Raw genomic sequence first — 27,368 nt, 5'->3', positions numbered from 1 at the left:
CAACCGACAGTTCAACCAAACTGTCCATCCTCCTAAGTCACAGTGAAGACATGTAAAACAACCGACAGTTCAACCAAACTGTCCATCCTCCTAAGTCACAGTGAAGACATGTAAAACAACCGACAGTTCAACCAAACTGTCTCACCTCGTTGTGATCCGTGTCCCTGTGTCTGGGCTCCTCCTCTGGTTGACCCCATGGTTGGGGCGCAGCAGGTTCCTCTCTCAGCCTCATCTCCACCCCACCTCCTCCTCCACCCCCAGGGCCAATAGCCCCTACTATCCGGGGCTTGGTGTCCGAGGGCCTGTAGGAACAAACAGAAATGTCATCTTGGTCAGAAAGGTCATGTTGTCATCAATCAATCAAAAGTATTTACAAAGCCCTACTTCATCAGCAGTTCCCATGTCTGTCATGGAAAAACATCAATACACACACACACACACACTCCCCCCCACCCCTCCGACCCACACACACCTGAGGGCGGGCGGGGGTCCTTCCTCCTGCGAGGCGGCGAAGTCAGACGACGAGGCAGCCGACGTTAACGGTGTGGCCCCCTCCCTCCAGAAGAAGCCTGTCACCATGATGAAGGACTTGATGTTGGGGTACGGGGCCGACAGCTCCTTGAGCAGGGATACGTAGTGTAGGGCCTGGAACAAATAGAATAGAATGACTTTATCAACAACAATAAAATTATCACTTTTTCCCCCGCATGAACGTACATTTTGGCATTGTGAATGAATGAATAGATTTTATTTGACAAATGTTTTTAAAAAACATACAGAATAGCCTCAACTATTTCCAACTATACACACAGTAAAATGATTGAGAAAACACAACGTCAGATGACTTATTTCAACTGTCAGCCTTGTTATTACATGAGCAACAATAGACAGCTTGGGCAAGACTGTCGGTACATTGGCACCTCACATACAATTTCCTTTCAAATACATTGAATATATACAATATAAAGATCTTAATTTGACCTGTATTGTCACAGCAAAAATAATCCTGAAGCAATAGGAGACAGGAAAAATTCTCAGCAGCAAAAGAGTGATCAAATTAAGGTCCTACATCTGTAGGCTATACATATAACAATATATTTTACCTTGTAATAGTGGAGGAAGGAGATGACACACAGGCCCACTGTGCACAGCAAGAACACTCTGTGACGTCGCATTTTCATCCTATAGGAAGAGGGGGAGAGAGAGAATTGACCAATGGGAGATGACACACAGGCCATAAACATATCAACATGAACTGTGCACTGCAAGAATGTTGCTTTCTTTTCTTGTAGAGAAGGGGAGAGGAGGGGGGAGAGAGAGGAATGGAAGGGGGAGAGACAGAGAGTCAAAGGTGAAAGGGATGGAAAGGGAGAAAGGGGGAGAAAGGAGAGGGAGAGAGAGAATGTGGGGAGGTAGCAAGAGAGAAGAGGGTGAGTTCCTTTCATTATTCACTCATCCCTCTTCCCCCTGGAGGATTTCTGCAGACCATAATCTTCCTGAGTCTAAAGCAATGACATCATCAACCAGTCAGCGAACTGTACATTTAATCTAATCAAATTTCTTCCTTGATTGGTTTATATAAAATATGTGGCCAAAACCTTGATCAAATCATTCAAATTCCTAAAAAACATCCCAGAATGTAAATGCGTCCCTTTCTAAAAACGTCAGAAAGTACATCAACTTTCATATCCTCCGAAAAAATAGGATTGTATCTTAAAACAGTTCAGTTCATATTCAGTTCATATTCAGTTCATATTCAGTTCATATTCAGTTCATTCAGGGCAGTCAGTGCTGACGGTGCAACATCTATTCATACATTTAATCCATCTTAATGTTTTGTTTTAATACGTCTCTCGCAGCCCACTTTAACCACACAATGGAAGGGGGAGGAAAGAGAGGTAGAATGGGAGAGAGAAAGAGAGAGGTAGAATGGGAGAGAGAAAGAGAGATAGATTGAAAGAGGGAGGCTGGGAGAGGGAGAAGAGAGAAAGAGAGAGAGAGAGCAAGAGAGAGAGAGAGAGAGTGAAAGAGTGTGTGAGAGAGAGAGAGGCAATCTGGCAGTTGTAACACACAATACCTAGTATGAATCTAAAGTAGCCTAGAAGCCTGTACGGGGCAACCTCAGGGATTTCACTGCTTTATCAAACTATGAACAGAACAGAGGAGAGAGAGGGAGAGTCGAGATGAGAATGAGAGGGGAAAATCAGGCGGAGGAAAGGGAGATCGGGAGAGGAGGAGGGATGGAGAGATGTGGTCCAGTGGAGGGAGGAAAAGTATGAACAAGGGATCAGCCAGAGGGAGGGAGGGAAAATATGAACAAGGGATCAGCCAGAGGGAGGGAGGGAAAGTATGAACAAGGGATCAGCCAGAGGGAGGGAGGGAAAATATGAATAAGGGATCAGCCAGAGGGAGGGAGGGAAAGTATGAACAAGGGATCAGCCAGAGGGAGGGAGGGAAAGTATGAACAAGGGATCAGCCAGAGGGAGGGAGGGAGGGAAAGAATGCCAAAAAAAAGCAAAATTCAGTAAACCTCTCTGAGAAATGTCAGCGTTTTGCATTCCTGCTAAGACCAGGGAGATATATGCTGCTGACCCTTTATACGCTGACTTAAGAACAGTTTAGTGTTCTCCCTAAGGGTTGAGGATAGGATATGAGGGAGGGAAAGCTGATACTAGATCTGTGCCTATGGGCCAGAAATCTATACAGGCTATCTCTGAGGTCACGCACACACACACACAATTCCATTCCACAAGGCTAATGCTACACTTGGCAGGACTACAAGCAACAACTGAGAGAGGAAGGGAGGGAGAGAGGAGGGGAGAATTGGTACGGTGCACGGGAGCGAGGTAGGGAGGGAGAGAGGGTGCGAGGGAGGAGAGAGAGATGAAGGGAGCAAGGGTGGTATTGAATCAGTGTGGTGCTAGGGTGTGAGGTAGAGAGGGAGCGAGGGAGAGAGAGAGATGGAGGTATAGTATTGAATGGTTGCGGTGCTAGAGAGAGTGGAAGGAGGGAGGGAAAGAGGGAGGGAGGAGAGGAGGGGTGGTTGAATCTGTGTGGTGCAAGGTAGTGAGGGAGTAGAGAAGGGGTGACTCGGTACATTGCTAGACAGAATGGAAGCAGGGAGCGAGCGAGGAAGGATAAGAGAGGAGGAGAGCAGGGCTTGGTTTCCCCCTCCAGTCATTTCCTCTCTGTCTACCTTATTATCTCTCATCTCCAATTCTCCTTCATTTTCTCTCCTTCTCTAGTTCGCTCCCACTCTCCTCCATCTCCCTTTCTCCCCATCTCCATTACATATTTCCTGTCCACACACAGTATAGGCAAGATGGCGTGAAAGAAAGAGTGAAAAGTGAAGGATGAAGAATGACAAGAAAAGCTAGGATGTCTTTTTGTCTTTTTCCTCTCCTTCTTCTACTGTATAATAAAGGTGCTAGCTCAATGATGAAAACCTCTCTCTCTATTCATCTCCATCTCTATCAACTGTATCTCTCTCTCTGCCTCTCTCTCCTTACATCTCTCTCTCCTTACATCTCTCTCTCTGCCTCTCTCTCCTTACATCTCTCTCTGTTTCCTTACATCTCTCTCTCCTTACATCTCTCTCTGTCTCCTTACATCTCTCTCTCCTTACATCTCTCTCTCTGCCTCTCTCTCCTTACATCTCTCTCTCTGTAGGCTAGAAGACAGCATGAAATGACAAGTGAGACGGGATGTCTAAGAAAGAGTGAAGGAATGGATGTCTCTCTCTCCTTCTTCTATAACAAAAGGTGCTAGGTCAATAATACACCCATGATGAAAACCTTGTCTTGCTCTGAACAGTACACACAAACCCACTCTGTCAATGCTCAGCATTTTACAACAACACAAAAGGCAGAAAACAGTTGCGGGGGAAAAACCGTTCAGGTGGGCCTGTAACACAAAGGACCATGGCTGTGGTGCCGGATGCTGTTCTTCCATCCCTACCGTAGAGGGGAATCCCAACAACCATCTGGAAATGTTGCCGTCTCAACTAGAGAACAGACAGTCTTTTCTACCCAGGAACTAACAGTACAGTATAGATCAGGGTTGCTCAACTCTTACCCTATGAGGTCCAAAGCCTGTAGGTTTTCTGTTCTACCTGATTATTAATTGCACACACCTGGTGCCCAAGGTCTAAATCAGTCCCTGATTAAAGGGGAACAATGAAAGAACGCAGTGGAACTGGCTTCGAGGTCCAGAGTTGAGTGTGAGGGGTATAGATTATGGTGCCAGCCAGCCAGCCAGCCAGGTGCACATTTCTACATGAAAGAAGAAAATGTTGACAACAGATCAGGAACAGATTGGCTTCTCTGAATGTGAACCAATAACTGTAATATCTATGTACTATGGTGCCAGGTACCAATGATGCACATCTTTAATAGTCAAGACAGGAAACGTTGGAAACTGACAGATATTGAACCAATAGAAAACAGAAGGCTTTTCAACTGACAGATATAGAACCCATAGAAAACAGAAGGCTTTTCAACTGACAGATATAGAACCAATAGAAAACAGAAGGCTTTTCAACTGACAGATATAGAACCAATAGAAAACAGAAGGCTTTTCAACTGACAGATATAGAACCAATAGAAAACAGAAGGCTTTTCAACTGACAGATATAGAACCAATAGAAAACAGAAGGCTTTTCAACTGACAGATATAGAACCAATAGAAAACAGAAGGCTTTTCAACTGACAGATATAGAACCAATAGAAAACAGAAGGCTTTTCAACTGACTGATATAGAACCAATAGAAAACAGAAGGCTTTTCAACCGACAGATATAGAACCAATAGAAAACAGAACGCTTTTCAACTGACAGATATAGAACCAATAGAAAACAGAAGGCTTTTCAACCGACAGATATAGAACCAATATAAAACAGAATGCTTTTCAACTGACTGATATAGAACCAATAGAAAACAGGCTTTTCAACTGACTGATATAGAACCAATAGAAAACAGAAGGCTTTTCAACTGACAGATATAGAACCAATAGAAACCAGAAAGCTTTTCAACTGACTGATATAGAAACCAGAGAGCTTTTCAACTGACAGACATAGAACCAATAGAAACCAGAAAGCTTTTCAACTGACAGACATAGAACCAATAGAAAACAGAAAGCTTTTCAACTGACAGATATAGAACCAATAGAAAATAGGCTTTTCAACTGACAGCTATAGAACCAATAGAAAACAGGCTTTTCAACTGACAGCTATAGAACCAATAGAAACCAGAAGGCTTTTCTGAACGTGTACCACTTTATACTGTATCTACAGCCTAGTGCCAGGTACCAAAGGTGCACATCAGAGGGCAGGAAATGTTGCAGTTAGAGAGGAAATGTTGTAGTTAGAGAGGAAATGTTGCTGTTAGAGAGGAAATGTTGCAGTTAGAGAGAAAATGTTGCTGTTAGGGAGGACATGTTGCTGTTAAAGAGGAATTGTTGTAGTTAGAGAGGAATTGTTGTAGTTAGAGAGGAAATGTTGCTGTTAGAGAGGAAATGTTGTAGTCGGAGAGGAAATGTTGCTGTTAGAGAGGAAATGTTGCTGTTAGAGAGGAAATGTTGCAGTTAGAGAGGAAATGTTGCTGTTAGAGAGGAAATGTTGCTGTTAGAGAGGAAATGTTGCAGACTCATAGAGAACCGATGGAGAACAGATTGCCTTCTCTGAACGTGACCCGATAACTCAATACTATATACAGTACAGTATAACTACGGTACCAGGTAGTAAAGATGGAAGCTGAATGTCCCTAAACTAGAGGGTAAATGACATACAAACTGACATACAGTAGAGAACAGATAGGAAACAGATTGTTTTCTCTGAACGTGACCCAATACCTCTGTATATCTATGACTGTGGTGCCAGCTACCAAAGGTGTACAGATCACACTACCTACAGAGAAGAGGAAATGTTGCAGACACACAACACACTCGCTGAGAACAGATAGAGGACTGATAAACAGACAGAGAACAGACTGCCTCTTCTGAATGTGAACCAAATGAACCAATGACCCGCTGGTATCCCAGTGACCATCACCACGGCGACAAGGCCAGCCAGCCAATCAAACTGGGCAGAGGTTCTGTACACAGAGTAGTAGAAATTGACAGTGTCATTATTTGTCGAATAGCGGATATCAAATGAGGAAGAGGGGAAGGATGTTATTTCCAGCAGTTGGTTTGTTCATCTAAAAACACATTCAGAGATTACAGTGAGCACACACATGCACGCAGGCACACACAGACACACACACACGCACACACACACAGTCCCACACAGCATCCCTGGGGTGGGAAAAAGACCTATTGGAATGCAGCCTTAAGATATTTGAAATGCTCTACGGGCCGTACCAGAAGGAAACACAAACATTTGGTTTGGAATCTCTTAGAGGCCTGCAGACTGGTAAACAACCAGTGGGGCACTGCTACAGCCTGCAATGTGGTGGCACACTGATCACTCTCTCAGATTAGCTGGAAACACACACACACACACACTCGGTGGCACACTGATCACTCTCTCAGATTAGCTGGCAACACACACACACACACACACACTCGGTGGCACAGACACCAGCCACTATTATTGCTGAGGAGGGCAGTGCAGAAATCAACAGAAAAGCTCATTGTTGGTTGTCATAGCAACAGAGGGGGTGGGGGCAAATAGAATACAGACAGGGAGGGAAATTGAGTTTGAGACAATATTATCCACAGTCAACAAGCCAACTTAGCGCTGTCCTGGGAGACCTCACACACACACACACATGCATGCACACACATTGGACACTCATGCAAACGCACACACACAGGATGTGGGCCTGTATACAGACGAGACATTCTGTCGACTTGGTCTTAACCAGAAGCCCAAGGGGACAATGGCTGCTTACTAAGCAATAAACACAAAGCCTGAACTGTTCGGACTCCTGTCCTAAGTGTGTGTGTTCCTCTGTTCTCCAATATCAACGACCACGCAGATGTCCCCAGTCCCATTGTATCAAATAGTGGTCAATAACCCAAAGAGCCAACTAGGCGGCCATTTTGTGCCGACACAGCATCAGCAATAGATATGGCTCCTATTGTCTTTGCGGCTCCACAGCTCCACATTTTCTCATCACATTAGGGTCTGCTAATGTACCACGTGGCTACTGTGCCCCAGCTGGCCTTCTTCCCTAGAGGAGGAATATGTCAAGGACATTGGGACGGGGAAACTAATACAAAAATGGATGGATGGAGGAGGGGGGGGGTCCAATCAGATATGTGAAGTCCATTGTCTTAATTGGTTGGCCTATCAAATCAAAAGGGGGAGGTTTTACATCCCATGACTACACACACACACCACACACCATACACACACACTCACACACTTATGCTGCTTTCACATAGGAATTACGGTACTTTGCCCACCCCCCCAAAACATTTTTTGGCCAATGTTTATATGACCCCCTTACAAACAGGCCCATTTTTTATCAGATTCTTTCCTAAATACACCTTTTATATCTTCCATGCCGGCATGCGGGTGATGAGTGGTAGCACTGGTGTGCAAATGTGGGTGGGCCGTCTATTTTTATAAATCCATTGAAAATATACATATACACATCAAAAATAAACCCTTTATTAATGGTTTAAGCAGGTCCTAATAAACATTATAAGACTATAATACAATGTATTTTCAAAAGAATAGAATAGCATATTTTGAGTTTAATCAGGCCTATCTTATCTCTGTGCAGCCATTATGTTCTTTAAACAGACAAGACACACCTACCCGATCACAGTCAACACACATATTTCAAAAATGAAGAGACCACTGCTAAATGATCAGGAGTCTCTGGTTTTACTATTTATAGGTATGTGTTTGGGTAAAATTAACATTTTAGTTTTATTCTATAAACTACTGACAACATTTCTCCCAAATTCCAAATATAAATATAGTCATTTAGAGCATTTATTTGCAGAAACTGACAACTGGTCAAAATATAAAAAAGATGCAGTGTTGTCAGACCTCGAATAATGCAAAGTTCCTATTCATTTTAAACAACACAATACTAATGTTTTAACTTAGTAAGAGTTCAGAAATCAATATTTGGTGGAATAACCCTGATTTTATATGTGCCTTGGCCTGCTTTCCACCAGTCTTTCACATTGATGTTAGGCTACATTGTTGCATGCTAAATGTCTCTGATCAGTGATAGATGAGCTATACCACCTCCACTTATTGGCCCAGCTGAAACCAAATCACCAAATAGGCCTAGCCTACAGTATAGAGACGGAGATTCAGTGAAACCAAATCACCAAATAGGCCTAGCCTACAGTATAGAGACGGAGATTCAGTGAAACCAAATCACCAAATAGGCCTAGCCTACAGTATAGAGACGGAGATTCAGTGAAACCCAATCACCAAATAGGCCTAGCCTACAGTATAGAGACGGAGATTCAGTGATACCAAATCACCAAATAGGCCTAGCCTACAGTATAGAGACGGAGATTCAGTGAAACCAAATCACCAAATAGGCCTAGCCTACAGTATAGAGATGGAGATTCAGTGATACCAAATCACCAAATAGGCCTAGTCTACAGTATAGAGACGGAGATTCAGTGAAACCAAATCACCAAATAGGCCTAGCCTACAGTATAGAGACGGAGATTCAGTGAAACCAAATCACCAAATAGGCCTAGCCTACAGTATAGAGACGGAGATTCAGTGAAACCAAATCACCAAATAGGCCTAGCCTACAGTATAGAGACGGAGATTCAGTGATACCAAATCACCAAATAGGCCTAGCCTACAGTATAGAGACGGAGATTCAGTGAAACCAAATCACCAAATAGGCCTAGCCTACAGTATAGAGACGGAGATTCAGTGAAACCAAATCACCAAATAGGCCTAGCCTACAGTATAGAGATGGAGATTCAGTGATACCAAATCACCAAATAGGCCTAGTCTACAGTATAGAGACGGAGATTCAGTGAAACCAAATCACCAAATAGGCCTAGCCTACAGTATAGAGACGGAGATTCAGCGAAACCAAATCACCAAATAGGCCTAGCCTACAGTATAGAGACGGAGATTCAGTGAAACCAAATCACCAAATAGGCCTAGCCTACAGTATAGAGATGGAGATTCAGTGATACCAAATCACCAAATAGGCCTAGTCTACAGTATAGAGACGGAGATTCAGTGAAACCAAATCACCAAATAGGCCTAGCCTACAGTATAGAGACGGAGATTCAGTGAAACCAAATCACCAAATAGGCCTAGCCTACAGTATAGAGATGGAGATTCAGTGAAACCAAATCACCAAATAGGCCTAGCCTACAGTATAGAGATGGAGATTCAGTGAAACCAAATCACATTGACAGATTATCAGGCAAGTCAGTGAAGTCACATGCTTTTGGTTGGGAAGCAGGACTGGGCTACTAAACAGCTGGCAGTGAAGAGCAAAACATACCACTTGTTAAACTACATAACCTGAACTAACTGATCACGGGCAGTATGCACTCAACTTAGCTAACATTTTCCCCGACCTAATTATAGCCTAAGCAATATCCAAATGGAAATCTAACATTTATTCATTTATCAAGACGAGTCCCCACTCAATGGCGCTGTCCTAATCAAAACAGTGCTGAAATGATAATCTAGTTGACCACATGTTGGTATTGCTTCAAATCTACTGTTTTACAACAGTGAGCAACAATTTGATACATGACTTAAATTGCATTAGCCAATCATTTCCTCATCCTGTGATATTCATTCCCACAGTAATTCTTTATGGATCCATCCAGTAGGGCATTTGACCTTTTTTGACTGGTTGAGTACCCGCATGAGAGTACTTGCATGATTTGTTTTCCAGTACTCGAATGAAGAAAAATGAAAGAATGTTTTTTAACAAAGGCAGCACTGTAAAAAACTATGTGGGCATTTATCTACAGTGCTTTCTGAAAGTATTCAGAGCCCTTCTCTTTTTTGTTACGCCTTATTCTGAATAAGTATTCAGACATTCTGCTATGAGACTCGCCTCCCTGACCAAGGCCCTTCTTCCCTGATTGCTTAGTTTGGCTGGAGGCCAGCTCTAGGAACAGTGTTGGTGGTTCTAAACTTCTTCCATTTAAGAATGATGGAGGCCACTGTGTTCTTGGGGACCTTCAATGCTGCAGAAATGGTTTGATTCCCTTTTCCACAGATCCTGTCCAATCAATTACATTAACCACAGGTGGCCTCCAATCAAGTTGTAGAAACATCTCAAGGGTGATCAATGGAAACAGGATGCACCTGAGCTCAATTTCGAGTATCATAAATGAGCTAAAATTTCAACAAAACAGTTTTTGCTTTGTCATTACGGGGTATTGTGTGAAGATTGATGAGGGGATTTTTTCCCCAGTCCATTTTAGAACAAGGCTGTAATGTAACAACAAGTGGAAAAAGTCAAGGGGTCTGAATATTTTCCTAATGCACTGTATAAAAACTTTGTGATGCTTGGCTTGGTTCATTTTTTGTTGTGTCCTGCAAATGCACATGTGCAAATGGAACACTAGAGTCAAAGCAAATTAATGTTGTCTTCAAGACAAAAATTTAGACCAAATAGTTTTTACAGTTTTTCAAAATGTTTTTATCCCTGGTTAAAGATGGAGTTTTGACGTCAGTTGGGGTACTCATGTAGCATCCCGTTGTTGTGAAGAAAACCGTGCACTGCTTAGCGGTGGGCTATGCCAAGAGATTGGTGAAGTGACATGCCTTGCAAAGTTTAGAACTGCAAGGAGGACGGTTAATGGGCGTTGCCTAACAACTATTAAGAGTTTAAGAGCATAGTGGTGCCTCAGGGCTACGTTTCATACTAAGCCGTAGGCAGAACTTTACAGAAATTATTAGGATTCTAGGTTGTTTGATGGAAATAAAAGTTTATATTTTGATGCCAGAAACATATTTTCAGAGTTTGGAATAGTCTGAAAAAAGTTGGCGGTATGAAAGGGATAACACACACACATGCTAACACACATGGAAGCACGCTAACACACACACGCATGCACGCACAAACACACGCACACACAACACACACATTATATGATAGCATGTCATTTATGGGTGGTTTCAATAGTCTGAGGAAGCATCCTCTCCTGCAGATGAAGGAAAGGAAACAAGGAAGGGACAAGGGAGCCTCTTTAGACAGTTGAGATGCAGCCCAGCCTCTGTCACCTCATTTAAACTGCAGATCAGACAGGCCCTGTTCTGCCCAGAACACCCATAGATTTCCATTGCTGACCCCACAGTGTCCGCCTGACTGACCTGTTTCAATAACTTCCTTTGGTCCTGTTTCTCTGAGTCACAGGCTTTACAGAGACCAATGGAAACTAATAAGGTTGTGGCCCAAATGCCACCCGATTCCATATACTGTGCACAACCATTGACCAGCCCTCTATGGCAGAGGTGCCCAACCTTTTTCCCACAGGGCCCCTTTTTCACATTAGAAAACTAGAACATAGAAATAGAAGAGTTGGCTACAGCGTGGGACATACAGTAAGGCTCTCTTGCTCTCTCACCCGTTCTCCCTTTATGCCCTTCTCTCTCTCTTTCTCTCTCTGTCCTCTCAGAACATCCCTGACCGTGCCTTGCTCTGTTTCATCGGTGTTATTCTTCTATTAGCTACTGCTAAGCTAGCTCTATAGTGACTCATCATTAGAACATCACCCAACAAGAGTCTCCCATTAGCCAACGCTAAGCTAGCTCTATAGTGACTCATCATTAGAACATCACCCAACAAGAGACTGACATTAGCCAACGCTAAGCTAGCTCTATAGTGACTCATCATTAGAACATCACCCAACAAGAGACTGACATTAGCCAACGCTAAGCTAGCTCTATAGTGACTCATCATTAGAACATCACCCAACAAGAGTCTCCCATTAGCCAACGTTAAGCTAGCTCTATAGTGACTCATCATTAGAACATCACCCAACAAGAGACTGACATTAGCCAACGCTAAGCTAGCTCTATAGTGACTCATCATTAGAACATCACCCAACAAGAGACTGACATTAGCCACCGCTAAGCTAGCTCTATAGTGACTAATCCATAGGACATCACCCAACAAGAGACTGACATTAGCCAACGCTAAGCTAGCTCTACAGTGACTCATCCATAGGACATCACCCAACAAGAGACTGACATTAGCCGACGCTAAGCTAGCTCTACAGTGACTCATCCATAGGACATCACCCAACAAGAGACTGACATTATCCAACGCTAAGCTAGCTCTATAGTGACTCATCCATAGGACATCACCCAACAAGAGACTGACATTAGCCAACGCTAAGCTAGCTCTACAGTGACTCATCCATAGGACATCACCCAACAAGAGACTGACATTAGCCAACGCTAAGCTAGCTCTACAGTGACTCATCCATAGGACATCACCCAACAAGAGACTGACATTAGCCAACGCTAAGCTAGCTCTATAGTAACTCGTCCATAGGACATCACCCAACAAGAGACTGACATTAGCCAACGCTAAGCTAGCTCTACAGTGACTCATCCATAGGACATCACCCAAAAAGAGACTGACATTAGCCACTGCTAAGCTAGCTCTACAGTGACTCATCATTAGGACATCACCCAACAAGAGACTGACATTAGCCACTGCTAAGCTAGCTCTACAGTGACTCATCATTAGAACATCACCCAACAAGAGACTGACATTAGCCACTGCTAAGCTAGCTCTACAGTGACTCATCATTAGAACATCACCCAACAAGAGACTGACATTAGCCACTGCTAAGCTAGCTCTACAGTGACTCATCATTAGAACATCACCCAACAAGAGACTGACATTAGCCACTGCTAAGCTAGCTCTACAGTGACTCATCATTAGAACATCACCCAACAAGAGACTGACATTAGCCACCGCTAAGCTAGCTCCACAGTGACTCATCCATAGGACATCACCCAACAAGAGACTGACATTAGCCAACGCTAAGCTAGCTCTGCAGTGACTCATCCATAGGACATCACCCAACAAGAGACTGACATTAGCCAACGCTAAGCTAGCTCTACAGTGACTCATCCATAGGACATCACCCAACAAGAGACTGACATTAGCCAACGCTAAGCTAGCTCTACAGTGACTCATCCATAGGACATCACCCAACAAGAGACTGACATTAGCCAACGCTAAGCTAGCTCTACAGTGACTCATCCATAGGACATCACCCAACAAGAGACTGACATTAGCCAAAGCTAAACTAGCTCTACAGTGACTCATCCATAGGACATCACCCAACAAGAGACTGACATTAGCCAACGCTAAGCTAGCTCTACAGTGACTCATCCATAGAACATCACCCAACAAGAGACTGACATTAGCCAACGCTAAGCTAGCTCTACAGTGACTCATCATTAGAACATCACCCAACAAGAGTGTTTCTCTGATTTTCTATAAGAAAGCTGATATCTAACTGACTGATTCAGAGGGGTTGGGTTAAATGCGGAAGACACATTTCAGTTGAAGGCATTCAGTTGTACAACTGACTAGGTATCCCCCCCTTTCCCCAAGAACACACTGACACACTCAAATACATGCACGAAAGCACTTCATAGTGGACTTCCTGGTTGTTGTGTGTGTGTATGGTTCAATGGTGCTCAGTGTGTGTGTATGGTTCAATGGTGCTCAGTGTGTGTGTATGGTTCAGTGGTGCTCAGTGCTCAATGTGTGTGTATGGTTCAGTGGTGCTCAGTGCTTAGTGCTCAGTGTGTGTGTATGGTTCAGTGGTGCTCAGTGTGTGTGTATGGTTCAGTGGTGCTCAGTGCTTAGTGTGTGTGTGTATGGTTCAGTGGTACTCAGTGCCCTGTGTGTGTGTGTGTGTGTGTGTGTGTGTGTGTGTGTGTGTGTGTGTGTGTGTGTGTGTGTGTGTGTGTGTGTGTGTGTGTGTGTGTGTGTGTGTGTGTGTGTGTGTGTGTGTGTGTGGTTCAGTGGGCAGGTGAGACAGATCTCAGGAGAAGGCCGGGTGCTAAGAGAGAGAGAGGTCTGGGTTAGATGAGAGTGCGTGTTTGTATGGATGGAAAAGGGGTTTTAGTGCAATGGCGTGTGTGTAGGGGTGTAGGTTGTGATTGGGGAGTGTGTGTAGGGGTGTAGGTAGTGATTGGGGAGTGTGTGTAGGGGTGTAGGTTGTGATTGGGGAGTGTGTGTAGGGGTGTAAGTTGTGATTGGGGAGTGTGTGTAGGGGTGTAGGTTGTGATTGGGGAGTGTGTGTAGGGGTGTAGGTTGTGATTGGGGAGTGTGTGTAGGGGTGTAGGTTGTGATTGGGGAGTGTGTGTAGGGGTGTAGGTTGTGATTGGGGAGTGTGTGTAGGGGTGTAGGTTGTGATTGGGGAGTGTGTGAAGGGGTGTAGGTTGTGATTGGGGAGTGTGTGTAGGGGTGTAGGTTGTGATTGGGGAGTGTGTGAAGGGGTGTAGGTTGTGATTGGGGAGTGTGTGTGTGTGTGGGAAAGTCATTGGAATGCACACACTCCTCTACTCTCATCCATAATGTAACTGTACCAGTCAGTAAGGCCTCAACCCCTCCCTCTCTTTTCTATCATTCCCTCTCTTTCTCTCCATCTCTCTTCCTAGACTGATGAACAGAGTAGTGTCACTCTTCCTTCTCCCTCCCCTACATTTTATCTCTCACTCCATCCTCTCCCTCTCCTCCCTACACTCCATCCCTCTCTTGTCATCCTCTCCCCCTCCCTACCTCCCTCCTTACCTCCATCCTTACCTCCCTCTCTTCACTCCATCCCACTCTCTCCATCCTCTCCCTCTCCTTACCTCCCTCCCTCCCTCCCTATCCTCTCCCTCTCCTTACCTCACTCGCCCCCTCCCTCTCTCCATCCTCTCCCTCTCCCTCCTTCCCTCTCTCCCCCTCTCCTTTCTTCTCTCTCTCTCCTGATATCTCTGTCTCCAGTTCTATCTGACATCATCATTGCCATAGGGATGGGAATGCTGGACAATCCATTTTCCCATAACCCTCCAGTGTCTTGGTCCCTAGAACAACTTACTGGATGACTAAGACATCGTCGTATCATCTTTAATAGTAAATGGATTCACAGTTTCCCACACATCATCACTTTCTTCTTCTCCTCCTTCAACACTAGCCATCCAGCCCTCCTTTCATCCTCCCTTTCTTCATTCAATCCTCTCAATTGCCTTCTCATTACAGCTGAAAAGGAGGAGAAGGAATCAGTAGAACTGTCTGGCTGCTTTACTGCATATCTTGCTGATTTTAGCCCGTTAGCGTATTAGCACTCTGCATTGGGGTTGTGTGTTTTTTTTAGCTGAGTCATGCTAGCCAGGGGTTAAATATTAGCGGTAGGGATAATGACTGGGTTTGGAGACAAAGACAGGTGAGGCAGCACAGTGTGTGTGTGTGGTGTTTTGACTTATCATCTGTCCAGAGGTGTGTCATTATATTCCAGACAAACACTAATACTGTCTAGATCCTTCCCTCTCTCCCTCCCTCCTTCCTTCCCGAGTGGTGCAGTGGTCTAAGGCACTGCATCTCAGTGCAAGAGGAGTAACTACAGTCCCTGGTTCAAATCCAGGCTGAATCACATCTGGCTGTGGTTGGGAGCCCCATAGGGTGGTGCACAATTGGCTCGGGGTAGGCTGTCATTGTAAATAAAAATGTGTTCTTAACTGACTTGCCTAGTTTAATAACATATATATTTTTTAATCTAATGCTCTACATCTCTCTCTCTCTTTCTCAATATCTCTCACCACCTGCTGAGCAGTGAATGGGTGTTAGAGTGCTGTGTGAGGCCTCCGACCACAAGGCATTACAGAGGGTAGTGTGTAAAAGAGGGCTTCGAAACAGCTTCTACCCCCAAGCCATAAGTCTCCTGAACAGCTAATCAAAGGGCTACCCAGACCCATCTTTTACATTGCTGCTACTCTCTGTTTATGATCTATGCATAGTCACTTTAATTCTACCTACATGTACATATTACCTCAATTACCCCGACTAACCAGTGCCCCCGCACATTGACTCTGTACCGGTACCCCCTGTATATAGCCTTGTTGTTATTTTACTGCTATTATTTGTTACTTTTATTTTCTATTTAAAAAGTTTTACTTATCTATTTTTATTTAACACTTCTTATTTATTTTTTCTTAACCTCTTAAAGCATTGATGGTTAAAGGGTTTGTAAGTAAGCATTTCACTGTAAGGTTGTAAGGTTGTACCTGTTGTATTCAGCATTTCACTGTAAGGTTGTAAGGTTGTACCTGTTGTATTCAGCATTTCACTGTAAGGTTGTAAGGTTGTACCTGTTGTATTCAGCATTTCACTGTAAGGTTGTAAGGTTGTACCTGTTGTATTCAGCATTTCACTGTAAGGTTGTAAGGTTGTACCTGTTGTATTCAGCATTTCACTGTAAGGTTGTAAGGTTGTACCTGTTGTATTCGGCATTTCACTGTAAGGTTGTAAGGTTGTACCTGTTGTATTCGGAGCATGTGACAAATAACATTCCCTTTAATTCTCTCTCCCTCTACTTCTTTCTCTCATTCTCTCATTCCCTTTAATTCTCTCTTCCTAGTTATTTTTAAATAAAAAATGGCTGCGTGAAATTGATGGATATTGGCGGGAAATGGAGCATGCTGTTGATCCAAGGCATCCCAAAAATGCCGGCGTGTGACATGTCTGGTGACTATGCAGGCCAGGGAAGAACTGAGACATTTTCAGATTCCAGGAATTGTGTACAGATTCTTGCATCATGGGGCCGTGCATTATCATGCTGAAACATGTGGTTACGGCGGCAGATGAATGGCACGACAATGGGCCTCAGGATCTTGTCCCGGTATCTCTGTTCATTCAAATTGCCATTGATAAAATGCAGTTGTGTTCATTGTCCATAGATTGTCATACACATCAATCCAGAGCATCCCAGCGCGCTCAATGGATGACATGTCTGGTGAGTATGCAGGCAATGGAAGAACTGGGACATTTTCAGCTTTGTTTCAGAACATTAAATTCTCTGGCAACAGCTCTGGTGGACATTCCTGCAGTCAGCATGTCAACTGCACGCTCCCTCAAAACTTGAGACATCTGTGGCATTGTGTTGTGTGACAAAACTGCACATTTTAGAGTGGCCTTTTATTGTCCACAGCACAAGGTGCACCTGTGTAATGATCATGCTGTTTAATCAGTTTCTTGATATGCCACACCTGTCAGGTGGATGGATTATCTTGGCACAGGAGAAATGCTCACTAACAGGGATGTAAAACATGTGCACAACATCTGAGAGAAATAAGCTTTTAGTGTGTATGGACATTTCTGGGATCCTTTATTTCAGCTCATGAAATATGGAACCAACACTTTACATGCTGTGTTTATCTATGTTTTCAGTGTAGCTTACGTTGATTGGACGACATTGTTTTTGGTATCTTTTAGCTGTCACTGTATTAGATGAAGCAGAGGTGATTTGATGATGTTGAAATGTTGAAGTTGAAATGGTGCTGGAATAGTGGAGGCAGCTCCTGTTGTCCTTGCGACTTGCGGTGACTCTCTGTGGTTCTAAATCAATAGTTGTTTAGTGGTCTGAAAATGTGGGGAACATTATCCTACTTGACCCTGCTGTAGGTCGTGTTACTGTTTGTTACAGGCAAAATGCTTGGTGGACTTCACCAGACAGATGTTGCTCTACGGTCTTGTGATGAAACAAAAGGTGTGGTTGAATTTATTCTGCCACTGTGTCTTCTTATCGTCTCGTCCTTTAGGCCCATATATCACGATGTCAAGGCATATAAACTAACAGGCTATAGAGCAAACAACACAATGATCACAACACATAGATTGTAATATGTCTTTGTTTTCTGGCTTGGCTTCCCCAGTGGTTTTACCCATGTACCTCTACTGCGTTCAGATGTAATTACCCCTAGTCAGACAGACAGACAAAGACAGTCAAGGACGAGTGTGTGTGTGTGTGTGTGTGTGTGTGTGTGTGTGTGTGTGTGTGTGTGTGTGTGTGTGTGTGTGTGTGTGTGTGTGTGTGTGTGTGTGTGTGTGTGTGTGTGTGTGTGTGTGTGAGCACACTGTAACGGTATGTGTGCAACAATCAATAAGATCACCAACAACACAATACTTATTTCCAAACCCATCACATCAACCATTTTTTCCCACTTGCGTCACAGCAATCACCACTGATGGCTCTCGTGTCAATCAGCAAGGTCATGCAACTAATCTCCTTGTGGCTCCATCACAATAGCTTATGTAAGGTGAGTCCTACTGTATGGACCAAAATGGCCGCCGAGCTTCACCACCCAGGTGGCTTTTACACTTCTACACATTAAGAGAGGATTAGATCAGGTACGTCAATCCAAAACACTGTAAAGAGCCTTCCTGATCTGATCTGAAGCCTGTACAGATGCCCCATAATCCACTGGTAACAAGGGAACTGGAGAACCATAGAATACTGAACAACAAAAACATTACGTTTGACTGCATCAGGTTTTCTCAAATGTTTTCTCTTGAGGTACAAGGCAATGTGGCGTCCCTCTCTCTCCATTAGGCCAACACACACACACACACACACACACACACACACACACACACACACACACACACACACACACACACACACACACACACACACACACACACACACACACACACACACAGAGTGTTGCTCGGGCCTGCAGCGAACAGTGCTGAACGGTGTGTGTAACGGGAGGAGAGCGGTGAAGAAGAGCGTTACACCTGTACACAGACCGTTCAGCATCACAGGCCAATTAATACAGCTACTGTTGGTGGAGGAAGCCCTCTTCGGAGAGAGAGAGAGAGAGAGAGAGAGAGAGAGAGAGAGAAACAGAGAGAGAGAGAGAGAGAGAGAGACACCGAGAGAGAGAGAGAGAGAGAGAGAGAGAGAGAGAGAGAGAGAGAGAGAGAGAGAGAGAGACAGCGAGAGAGAGAGAGAGAGAGAGAGAGAGAGAGAGGGAGAGAGAAACCTGACCTATGACCAGGTCCACCTCTACAAGGCAGCAGTGCCCACCTTTGCCCGGACTCTAAAGGACATCGCTCTCAAACGCATCCCCAACACTCCACACAGAAGCAACAGATCAATAGACACCCCACCCAGACCAGCGAGACACCCTCCCAGATCTGCAGGACCTCCCCCTGGACCTACACATAGAGGACCCACGCCAAGAGGAATTACATCCAGACCACAGTACACCCAGACACATCCACACCCCCACCCCAACCAACCAACACCCCCCCACGTCAACCATGCCCACACTCCATTTAGGCCCCCTCAGATCAGACCTATGCCACTCCTGCCCACCCCATGCACCCCACCCCTGCAAAGAGGGCCTCAACATGGAAGCCACACATACGCCCAGGTAGTGAGCGGGCAAACAGTCCCAACCCCCACTCTCACACTCGCCCAAGCCAATGGCATGTACCAGATGCTCAGCAGGCTCTGCTCACACTTACTGGCCTGAGGCTAAACCACGACCAACAACATTGGACACTCTATGGAACAAAAAGCCTTCACTATATTATCCTGGAATATCCAAGGCCTGAGGTCATCTGCCTTTGGCCTAAAGAGCAGAAACCCGGACTTCACCAAAGAAATCGGTAATACAGACATTGTCATCCTGCAAGAAACCTGGTATAGAGGAGATGGACCCACTGGTTGCCCTCTAGGTTACAGAGAGCTGGTAGTCCCATCCACCAAACTACCAGGTGTGAAACAGGGAAGGGACTCAGGGGGTATGCTAATTTGGTATAGAGCAGACCTAACTCACTCCATTAAATTAATCAAAACAGGAACATTCTACATTTGGCTAGAAATTCAAAAAGAAATTATCCTAACAGAGAAAAATGTCCTCCTGTGTGCTACCTATATCCCCCCACTAGAATCCCCATATTTTAATGAAGACAGCTTCTCCATCCTGGAGGGGGAAATCAATCACTTCCAGGCCCAGGGACATGTACTAGTCTGTGGTGACCTAAATGCCAGAACCGGACAAGAACCTGACACCCTCAGCACACAGGGGGACAAACACCTGCCTGGAGCTGACAGCATTCCCTCCCCCATATGCCCCCCTAGGCACAACTATGACAACATAACCAACAAAAACGGGTCACAACTCCTGCAGCTCTGTCGCACGCTGGGTATGTACATAGTCAACGGTAGGCTTCGAGGGGACTCCTATGGTAGGTACACCTATAGCTCATCTCTTGGCAGTAGTACTGTAGACTACTTTATCACTGACCTCAACCCAGAGTCTCTCAGAGCGTTCACAGTCAGCCCACTGACACCCCTATCAGACCACAGCAAAATCACAGTCTACTTAAACAGAGCAATACTCAATCATGAGGCATCAAAGCCAAAGGAACTGAGTAACATTAAGAAATGCTATAGATGGAAGGAATGCAGTTTGGAAACCTACCAAAAAACAATTAGGCAACAACAAATTCAATCCCTCTTAGACAATTTCCTGGGTAAAACGTTCCACTGTAATAGTGAAGGTGTAAACTTGGCAGTAGAAAATCTTAACAGTATATTTGACCTCTCAGCTTCCCTATCAAATCTAAAAATCTCAAATAGAAAACCGAAGAAAATTAACAATAATGACAAATGGTTTGATGAAGAATGCAAAAATCTAAGAAAGAAATTGAGAAACCTGTCCAACCAAAAACAAAGAGACCCGGAAAACCTGAGTCTACGCCTTCACTATGGTGAATCACTAAAACAATACAGAAATACACTACGGAAAAAGAAGGAACAGCATGTCAGAAATCAGCTCAATGCAATTGAAGAATCCATAGACTCTAACCACTTCTGGGAAAATTGGAAAACACTAAACAAACAACAACACGAAGAATTATCTATCCAAAATGGAGATGTATGGGTAAACCACTTCTCCAATCTTTTTGGCTCTATAACAAAGAATAAAGAGCAAAAACATATACATGATCAAACACAGATTTTAGAATCAACTATTAAAGACTACCAGAACCCACTGGATTCTCCAATTACATTGAAAGAGTTACAGGACAAAATAAAAACCCTCCAACCCAAAAAGGCCTGTGGTGTTGATGGTATCCTCAATGAAATGATCAAATATACAGACAACAAATTCCAATTGGCTATACTAAAACTCTTTAACATCATACTTAGCTCTGGCATCTTCCCCAATATTTGGAACCAAGGACTGATCACCCCAATCCACAAAAGTGGAGACAAATTTGACCCCAATAACTACCGTGGAATATGTGTCAACAGTAACCTCGGGAAAATCCTCTGCATTATTATTAACAGCAGACTCGTACATTTCCTCAATGAAAACAATGTACTGAGCAAATGTCAAATTGGCTTTTTACCAAATTACCGTACAACAGACCACGTATTCACCCTGCACACCCTAATTGACAATCAAACAAACCAAAACAAAGGCAAAGTCTTCTCATGCTTTGTTGATTTCAAAAAAGCCTTCGACTCAATCTGGCATGAGGGTCTGCTATACAAACTGATGGAAAGCGGTGTTGGGGGTAAAACATACGACATTATAAAATCCATGTACACAAACAACAAGTGTGCGGTTAAAATTGGCAAAAAACACACACATTTCTTCACACAGGGTCGTGGGGTTAGACAGGGATGCAGCTTAAGCCCCACCCTCTTCAACATATATATCAACGAATTGGCGAGGGCACTAGAAAAGTCTGCAGCACCCGGCCTCCCCCTGCTAGAATCCGAAGTCAAATGTCTGCTGTTTGCTGATGATCTGGTGCTTCTGTCACCAACCAAGGAGGGCCTACAGCAGCACCTAGATCTTATGCACAGATTCTGTCAGACCTGGGCCCTGACAGTAAATCTCAGTAAGACCAAAATAATGGTGTTCCAAAAAAGGTCCAGTCACCAGGACCACAAATACAAATTCCATCTAGACACTGTTGCCCTAGAGCACACAAAAAACTATACATACCTTGGCCTAAACATCAGCACCACAGGTAACTTCCACAAAGCTGTGAACGATCTGAGAGACAAGGCAAGAAGGGCATTCTATGCCATCAAAAGAAACATAAATTTCAACATACCAATTAGGATTTGGCTAAAAATACTTGAATCAGTCATAGAGCCCATTGCCCTTTATGGTTGTGAGGTCTGGGGTCCGCTCACCAACCAAGACTTCACAAAATGGGACAAACACCAAATTGAGACTCTGCACGCAGAATTCTGCAAAAATATCCTCCGTGTACAACGTAGAACACCAAATAATGCATGCAGAGCAGAATTAGGCCGATACCCACTAATTATCAAAATCCAGAAAAGAGCTGTTAAATTCTACAACCACCTAAAAGGAAGCGATTCACAAACCTTCCATAACAAAGCCATCACCTACAGAGAGATGAACCTGGAGAAGAGTCCCCTAAGCAAGCTGGTCCTGGGGCTCTGTTCACAAACACAAACACACACTACAGAGCCCCAGGACAGCAGCACAATTAGACCCAACCAAATCATGAGAAAACAAAAAGATAACTACTTAACACATTGGAAAGAATTAACAAAAAAACAGAGCAAACTAGAATGCTATTTGGCCCTACACAGAGAGTACACAGCGGCAGAATACCTGACCACTGTGACTGACCCAAAATTAAGGAAAGCCTTGACTATGTACAGACTCAGTGAGCATAGCCTTGCTATTGAGAAAGGCCGCCGTAGGCAGACATGGCTCTCAAGAGAAGACAGGCTATGTGCTCACTGCCCACAAAATGAGGTGGAAACTGAGCTGCACTTCCTAACCTCCTGCCCAATGTATGACCATATTAGAGAGACATATTTCCCTCAGATTACACAGATCCACAAAGAATTCGAAAACAAATCCAATTTTGAAAAACTCCCATATCTACTGGGTGAAATTCCACAGTGTGCCATCACAGCAGCAAGATTTGTGACCTGTTGCCACGAGAAAAGGGCAACCAGTGAAGAACAAACACCATTGTAAACACAACCCATATTTATGCTTATTTATTTTATCTTGTGTCCTTTAGCCATTTGTACATTGTTAGAACACTGTATATATATATAATATGACATTTGTAATGTCTTTACTGTTTTGAAACTTCTGTATGTGTAATGTTTACTGTTCATTTTTGTTGTTTTGCACTTTATATATTCACTTTGTATGTTGTCTACCTCACTTGCTTTGGCAATGTTAACACATGTTTCCCATGCCAATAAAGCCCTTGAATTGAATTGAATTGAGAGAGAGGCAGAGAGAGAGAGAAACAGAGAGAGAGGCAGAGAGAGAGAGAAACAGAGAGAGAGAGAGAGGGAGAAACAGAGAGAGAGAGAGAGAGAGAGAAACAGAGAGAGAGAGAGAGAGAGAGAGAGAGAGAGAGAGAGTGAGAGTGAGAGTGTGTGGGTGTATGTATGTGTGTGTTCCTCTGTGCAGAAGAAGAAGGCAGCGGCAGAAACATCACACACAATGAGAAGAAGTAGGTCTATTAACCAGATTTGAACTGTGAGGGAACTGAAACTGTCAGGTTTCTGAAACCAACATGTTGTCTAGAACGAAACTAAAAACCCAATGAGGTCCCCTTCAGCTGTAAGTGTGCGACTGTGTGTGACTCTGTGTGAGTATGTCTGAGTGTGTGTGTGTGTGTGTTTGCGTGCGTGCGTGCGTGTGTGTGTGTATGCGCGTATTTGTGGGTGTGTGTGTGTGTGTGTAGAGTCCTAGTAGAGGAACTCCCCTTCACACCACCCAAGAGATTGTGCTCAGACTAGGGTTGAATATTTTCCCTGTATTTTCCTAATCTTCCATCCCGAGAATAAATCCCTTTTCTTCCAGGTGACCCGGTGTTTCTCGCCAAAACCGGAAGTGTCATTCAAAAGCATTATAACGAATAGAAATAGGCCTGACTGGATTTGATTACCTGATAGAGCCCAGACATCTGTATATAGGCCTGTCTGGATTAGATTACCTGATAGAGCTCAGACATCTGTATATAGGCCTGTCTGGGTTAGATTACCTGATAGAGCTCGGACATCTGTATATAGGCCTGTCTGGGTTAGATTACCTGATAGAGCTCGGACATCTGTATATAGGCCTATGTCTGGATTTGATTACCTAATAGAGCTCGGACATCTGTATATTGGCCTGTCTGGTTTTGATTACCTGAAAGAGCTCAGACATCTGTATATAGGCCTGTCTGGTTTTGATTACCTGATAGAGCTCAGACATCTGTATATAGGCCTGTCTGGATTAGATTACCTGATAGAGCTCAGACATCTGTATATAGGCCTGTCTGGATTAGATTACCTGAAAGAGCTCAGACATCTGTATATAGGCCTGTCTGGATTAGATTACCTGAAAGAGCTCAGACATCTGAGCCTGCGTGTCTGTATGTTTGCCTGCGTGTCTGCCTGCCTGTCAGCCTGCGTGTTTGCCTGCGTGTTTGCCTGCCTGTCAGCCTGCGTGTTTGCCTGCCTGCGTGCCTGCCTGTGTGTCTGCCTGCCTGTCTGCCTGTGTGTCTCCCTGCCTGCCTGTGTGCCTGCCTGCCTGTGTGTTTGCCTGCCTGCGTGCCTGCCTGTGTGTCTGCCTGCCTGTCTGCCTGCATGTCTGCCTGCCTGCCTGCCTGTCTGCGTGTCTGCCTGTCTGTGTGTCTGCCTGCCTCTGTGCCTGCGCGTGTGTCTGCCTGCCTGTCTGCCTGCCTGCCTGTCTGTGTGTCTGTCTGCCTGTCTGCCTGCCTGCCTGTCTGTGTGTCTGCCTGCCTGTGTGCCTGCCTGCCTGTCTGTGTGTCTGCCTGCCTGTGTGTCTGTCTGCCTGTCTGCCTGCCTGCCTGTCTGTGTGTCTGCCTGCCTGTGTGCCTGCCTGCCTGCCTGCGTGTCTGTCTGCCTGTCTGCCTGCCTGCCTGCCTGTCTGTCTGTGTGTCTGTCTGCCTGTCTGCCTGTCTGTGTGTCTGTCTGTCTGTGTGTCTGCCTGCCTGCCTGTCTGTGTGTCTGCCTGCCTGTGTGCCTGCCTGTCTACCTGCGTGTGTGTGTTGATTGTTGAATCATCACTATAATGTATTAAAACACCGCTCAGGGGAACTGAAACTGGAATGGGCTGTATATCATGTTGGACAGGTGGCGTGTTACAGGAAGGGGCGTAGACACCGAGAAACAGTGGTCTGAATCAGCCAAACTAACAGTTCCCTTTTCACAACTCTATCTCATTCACCAGATAAATATGCAGGTCAATGCTTAGCCAACAATAAGTTCAATAGAGAAATGGTAAATGAACTAGTTCCACATTACACTCTCTCGTGTTGAGAGTCTTTGAGGACAAACAAAAGGCACATTGAAAAGCACAACACTCTAAAAGAGATATTATTCAAATGGGCTTCCAATGGGGCAGGAACAGTCTTCCCCCACACAACCACAGGTCATAAGGGGCAGCAACAGTCTTCTTCCACACACCCACAGGTCATAAGGGGCAGTAACAGTCTTCCCCCACACACCCACAGGTCATAAGGGGCAGCAACAGTCTTCCCCCACACACCCACTGGTCATAAGGGGCAGCAACAGTCTTCCCCCACACACCCACAGGTCATAAGGGGCAGCAACAGTCTTCCCCCACACACCCACAGGTCATAAGGGGCAGTAACAGTCTTCCCCCACACACCCACAGTTCATAAGGGGCAGCAACAGACTTCCCCCACACACCCACAGGTCATAAGGGGCAGCAACAGTCTTCCCCCACACACCCACAGGTCATAAGGGGCAGCAACAGTCTTCCCCCACACACCCACAGGTCATAAGGGGCAGTAACAGTCTTCCCCCACACACCCACAGGTCATAAGGGTCAGTAACAGTCTTCCCCCACACACCCACAGGTCATAAGGGGCAGCAACAGTCTTCTTCCACACACCCACAGGTCATAAGGGGCAGCAACAGTCTTCCTCCACACACCCACAGGTCATAAGGGGCAGCAGGTATTCTAGTGGTTAGAGCATTGGACTAGTAACTGAAAGGTTGCAAAATCGAATCCCTGAGCTGACAAGGTAAACATCTGTCGTTCTGCCCCTGAACAAGTTAGTTAACCCGCTGTTCCTAGGACGTCATTGAAAATAAGAGTTTGTTCTTAAATGACTTGCCTAGGTATAAAAAAAAGCAAGTCATAACCAACCAAGTCATAAACCGCTGGTTCTCTTCTAAATACAGAATGAGGGCCATATACCAGCATTGGTAGAATGACTCATGATAGTGTGAGTATTGGGTTGAGACAGCTGCAGAGAGACAGGACATCTTAAAAGCTTCCAACTAACAATAAGCCTCCTATCCAATCATTCTAGTGACATTTTTAAAGCTTCTGAGAGAACTGATTACAGGCCTTAGTTCAACCAAGACAAAGCCTCCTATCTAATCATTAACAGCATTAGGGTCATGTCAGGTAATACCTCATGTACAAAGACCTCTATATTACAGCTGAGAACAGAACTTTATACAATGAATGACTGTAAGCTAATCTACCGTAACTGTATCATGCCAACACAGTGAGTCAGTGTACCTGGACAGGTCCAGACCTGGGTGAATCATTCTCTCTCTCTCTCTCTCTCTCTCTCTCTCTCTCTCTCTCTCTCTCTCCCTCTCTCTCTCTCTCTCTCAAACACCTTCCAAGTAGAGGAGTGTTGCTAGCAGAATCCGTCCAGTTCATAAACCATGCTCTCCAATCATCTCTATCTCCCTTTGTCTCCCTCTCTCTCACTGTCTCTCCCTCTCCATGCCTCTCTCTCATTCAGACACAGAACCACAGCTATGCATGCTTGAAGAATGGTCTTTAAACATCCACCTGGAATTCAGTTTGTGTGACCGTAGACAGAAGGACTGGTGTTCCATGGGACCGTGGCCACGTTCCCAATCCCACTCCGGGAATATCTCTCATCAGCCTCTGTCATCATTCCCAAATGAAATTGGCCCATTTACTTTGCACTGTACACTATTGAGTGTGTTTTCTCTTGCTCAAATAATGGCCGCCACGGATTTCAAGAAATGTTGCGTAATTATTTTTACGTGATTGAGTCATATTTCTATGCAAACTTTCTGTTGAAGCTTACATCGATGCATGCTTCAAAATGGGTACAAACAGAGTAGTGCCCTCCGTGCTCCGTTTCGCATACTTTGATTTGGACTCATACTCCGACCCCCCCCCCGTGCTCTAATTTGCGTGCTCGCAGCACGGTAGCATTTTGAGTAACACCCTCCGACTTCGGAATGAAATGCTGACTATTCACATCTCATATGTTGCCTGACTACAATATTTTAGCTTGATACGTTAATAAATACATGCTGTGTTAATTTGGCATGTTTACCTGCTACGTACCCTAAAAAGCAAGCCCATTATAAGTCAATAAGGCT

The 27,368-nt window shown here is 44.6% G+C and overlaps 1 protein-coding gene across 1 annotated transcript in view; it reads right to left on the bottom strand.

Annotated features, from left to right (window-relative positions):
• Positions 1 to 27,368, bottom strand: part of LOC109879001 (beta-1,4-mannosyl-glycoprotein 4-beta-N-acetylglucosaminyltransferase-like) — a 78,360-nt gene that overhangs the window by 8,878 nt on the left and 42,114 nt on the right. The window contains exons 2-4 of the mRNA XM_031833429.1: positions 1,104 to 1,182; positions 473 to 645; positions 146 to 302 (exon numbers count right to left, since the gene is read on the bottom strand). Of these exons, the coding sequence (XP_031689289.1) occupies positions 146 to 302; positions 473 to 645; positions 1,104 to 1,181 (408 nt within the window). The 5' untranslated portion in view covers position 1,182. The remainder of the gene's footprint in view (positions 1 to 145; positions 303 to 472; positions 646 to 1,103; positions 1,183 to 27,368) is intronic.

Source organism: Oncorhynchus kisutch, linkage group LG1 (genome assembly GCF_002021735.2).
Source record: "Oncorhynchus kisutch isolate 150728-3 linkage group LG1, Okis_V2, whole genome shotgun sequence".
In the NCBI taxonomy this organism is placed as follows: Eukaryota; Metazoa; Chordata; class Actinopteri; order Salmoniformes; family Salmonidae; genus Oncorhynchus; species Oncorhynchus kisutch.
The sequence above is the reverse complement of the archived record's forward strand: the minus strand, read 5'-3'. Positions and strand labels throughout refer to the sequence as shown.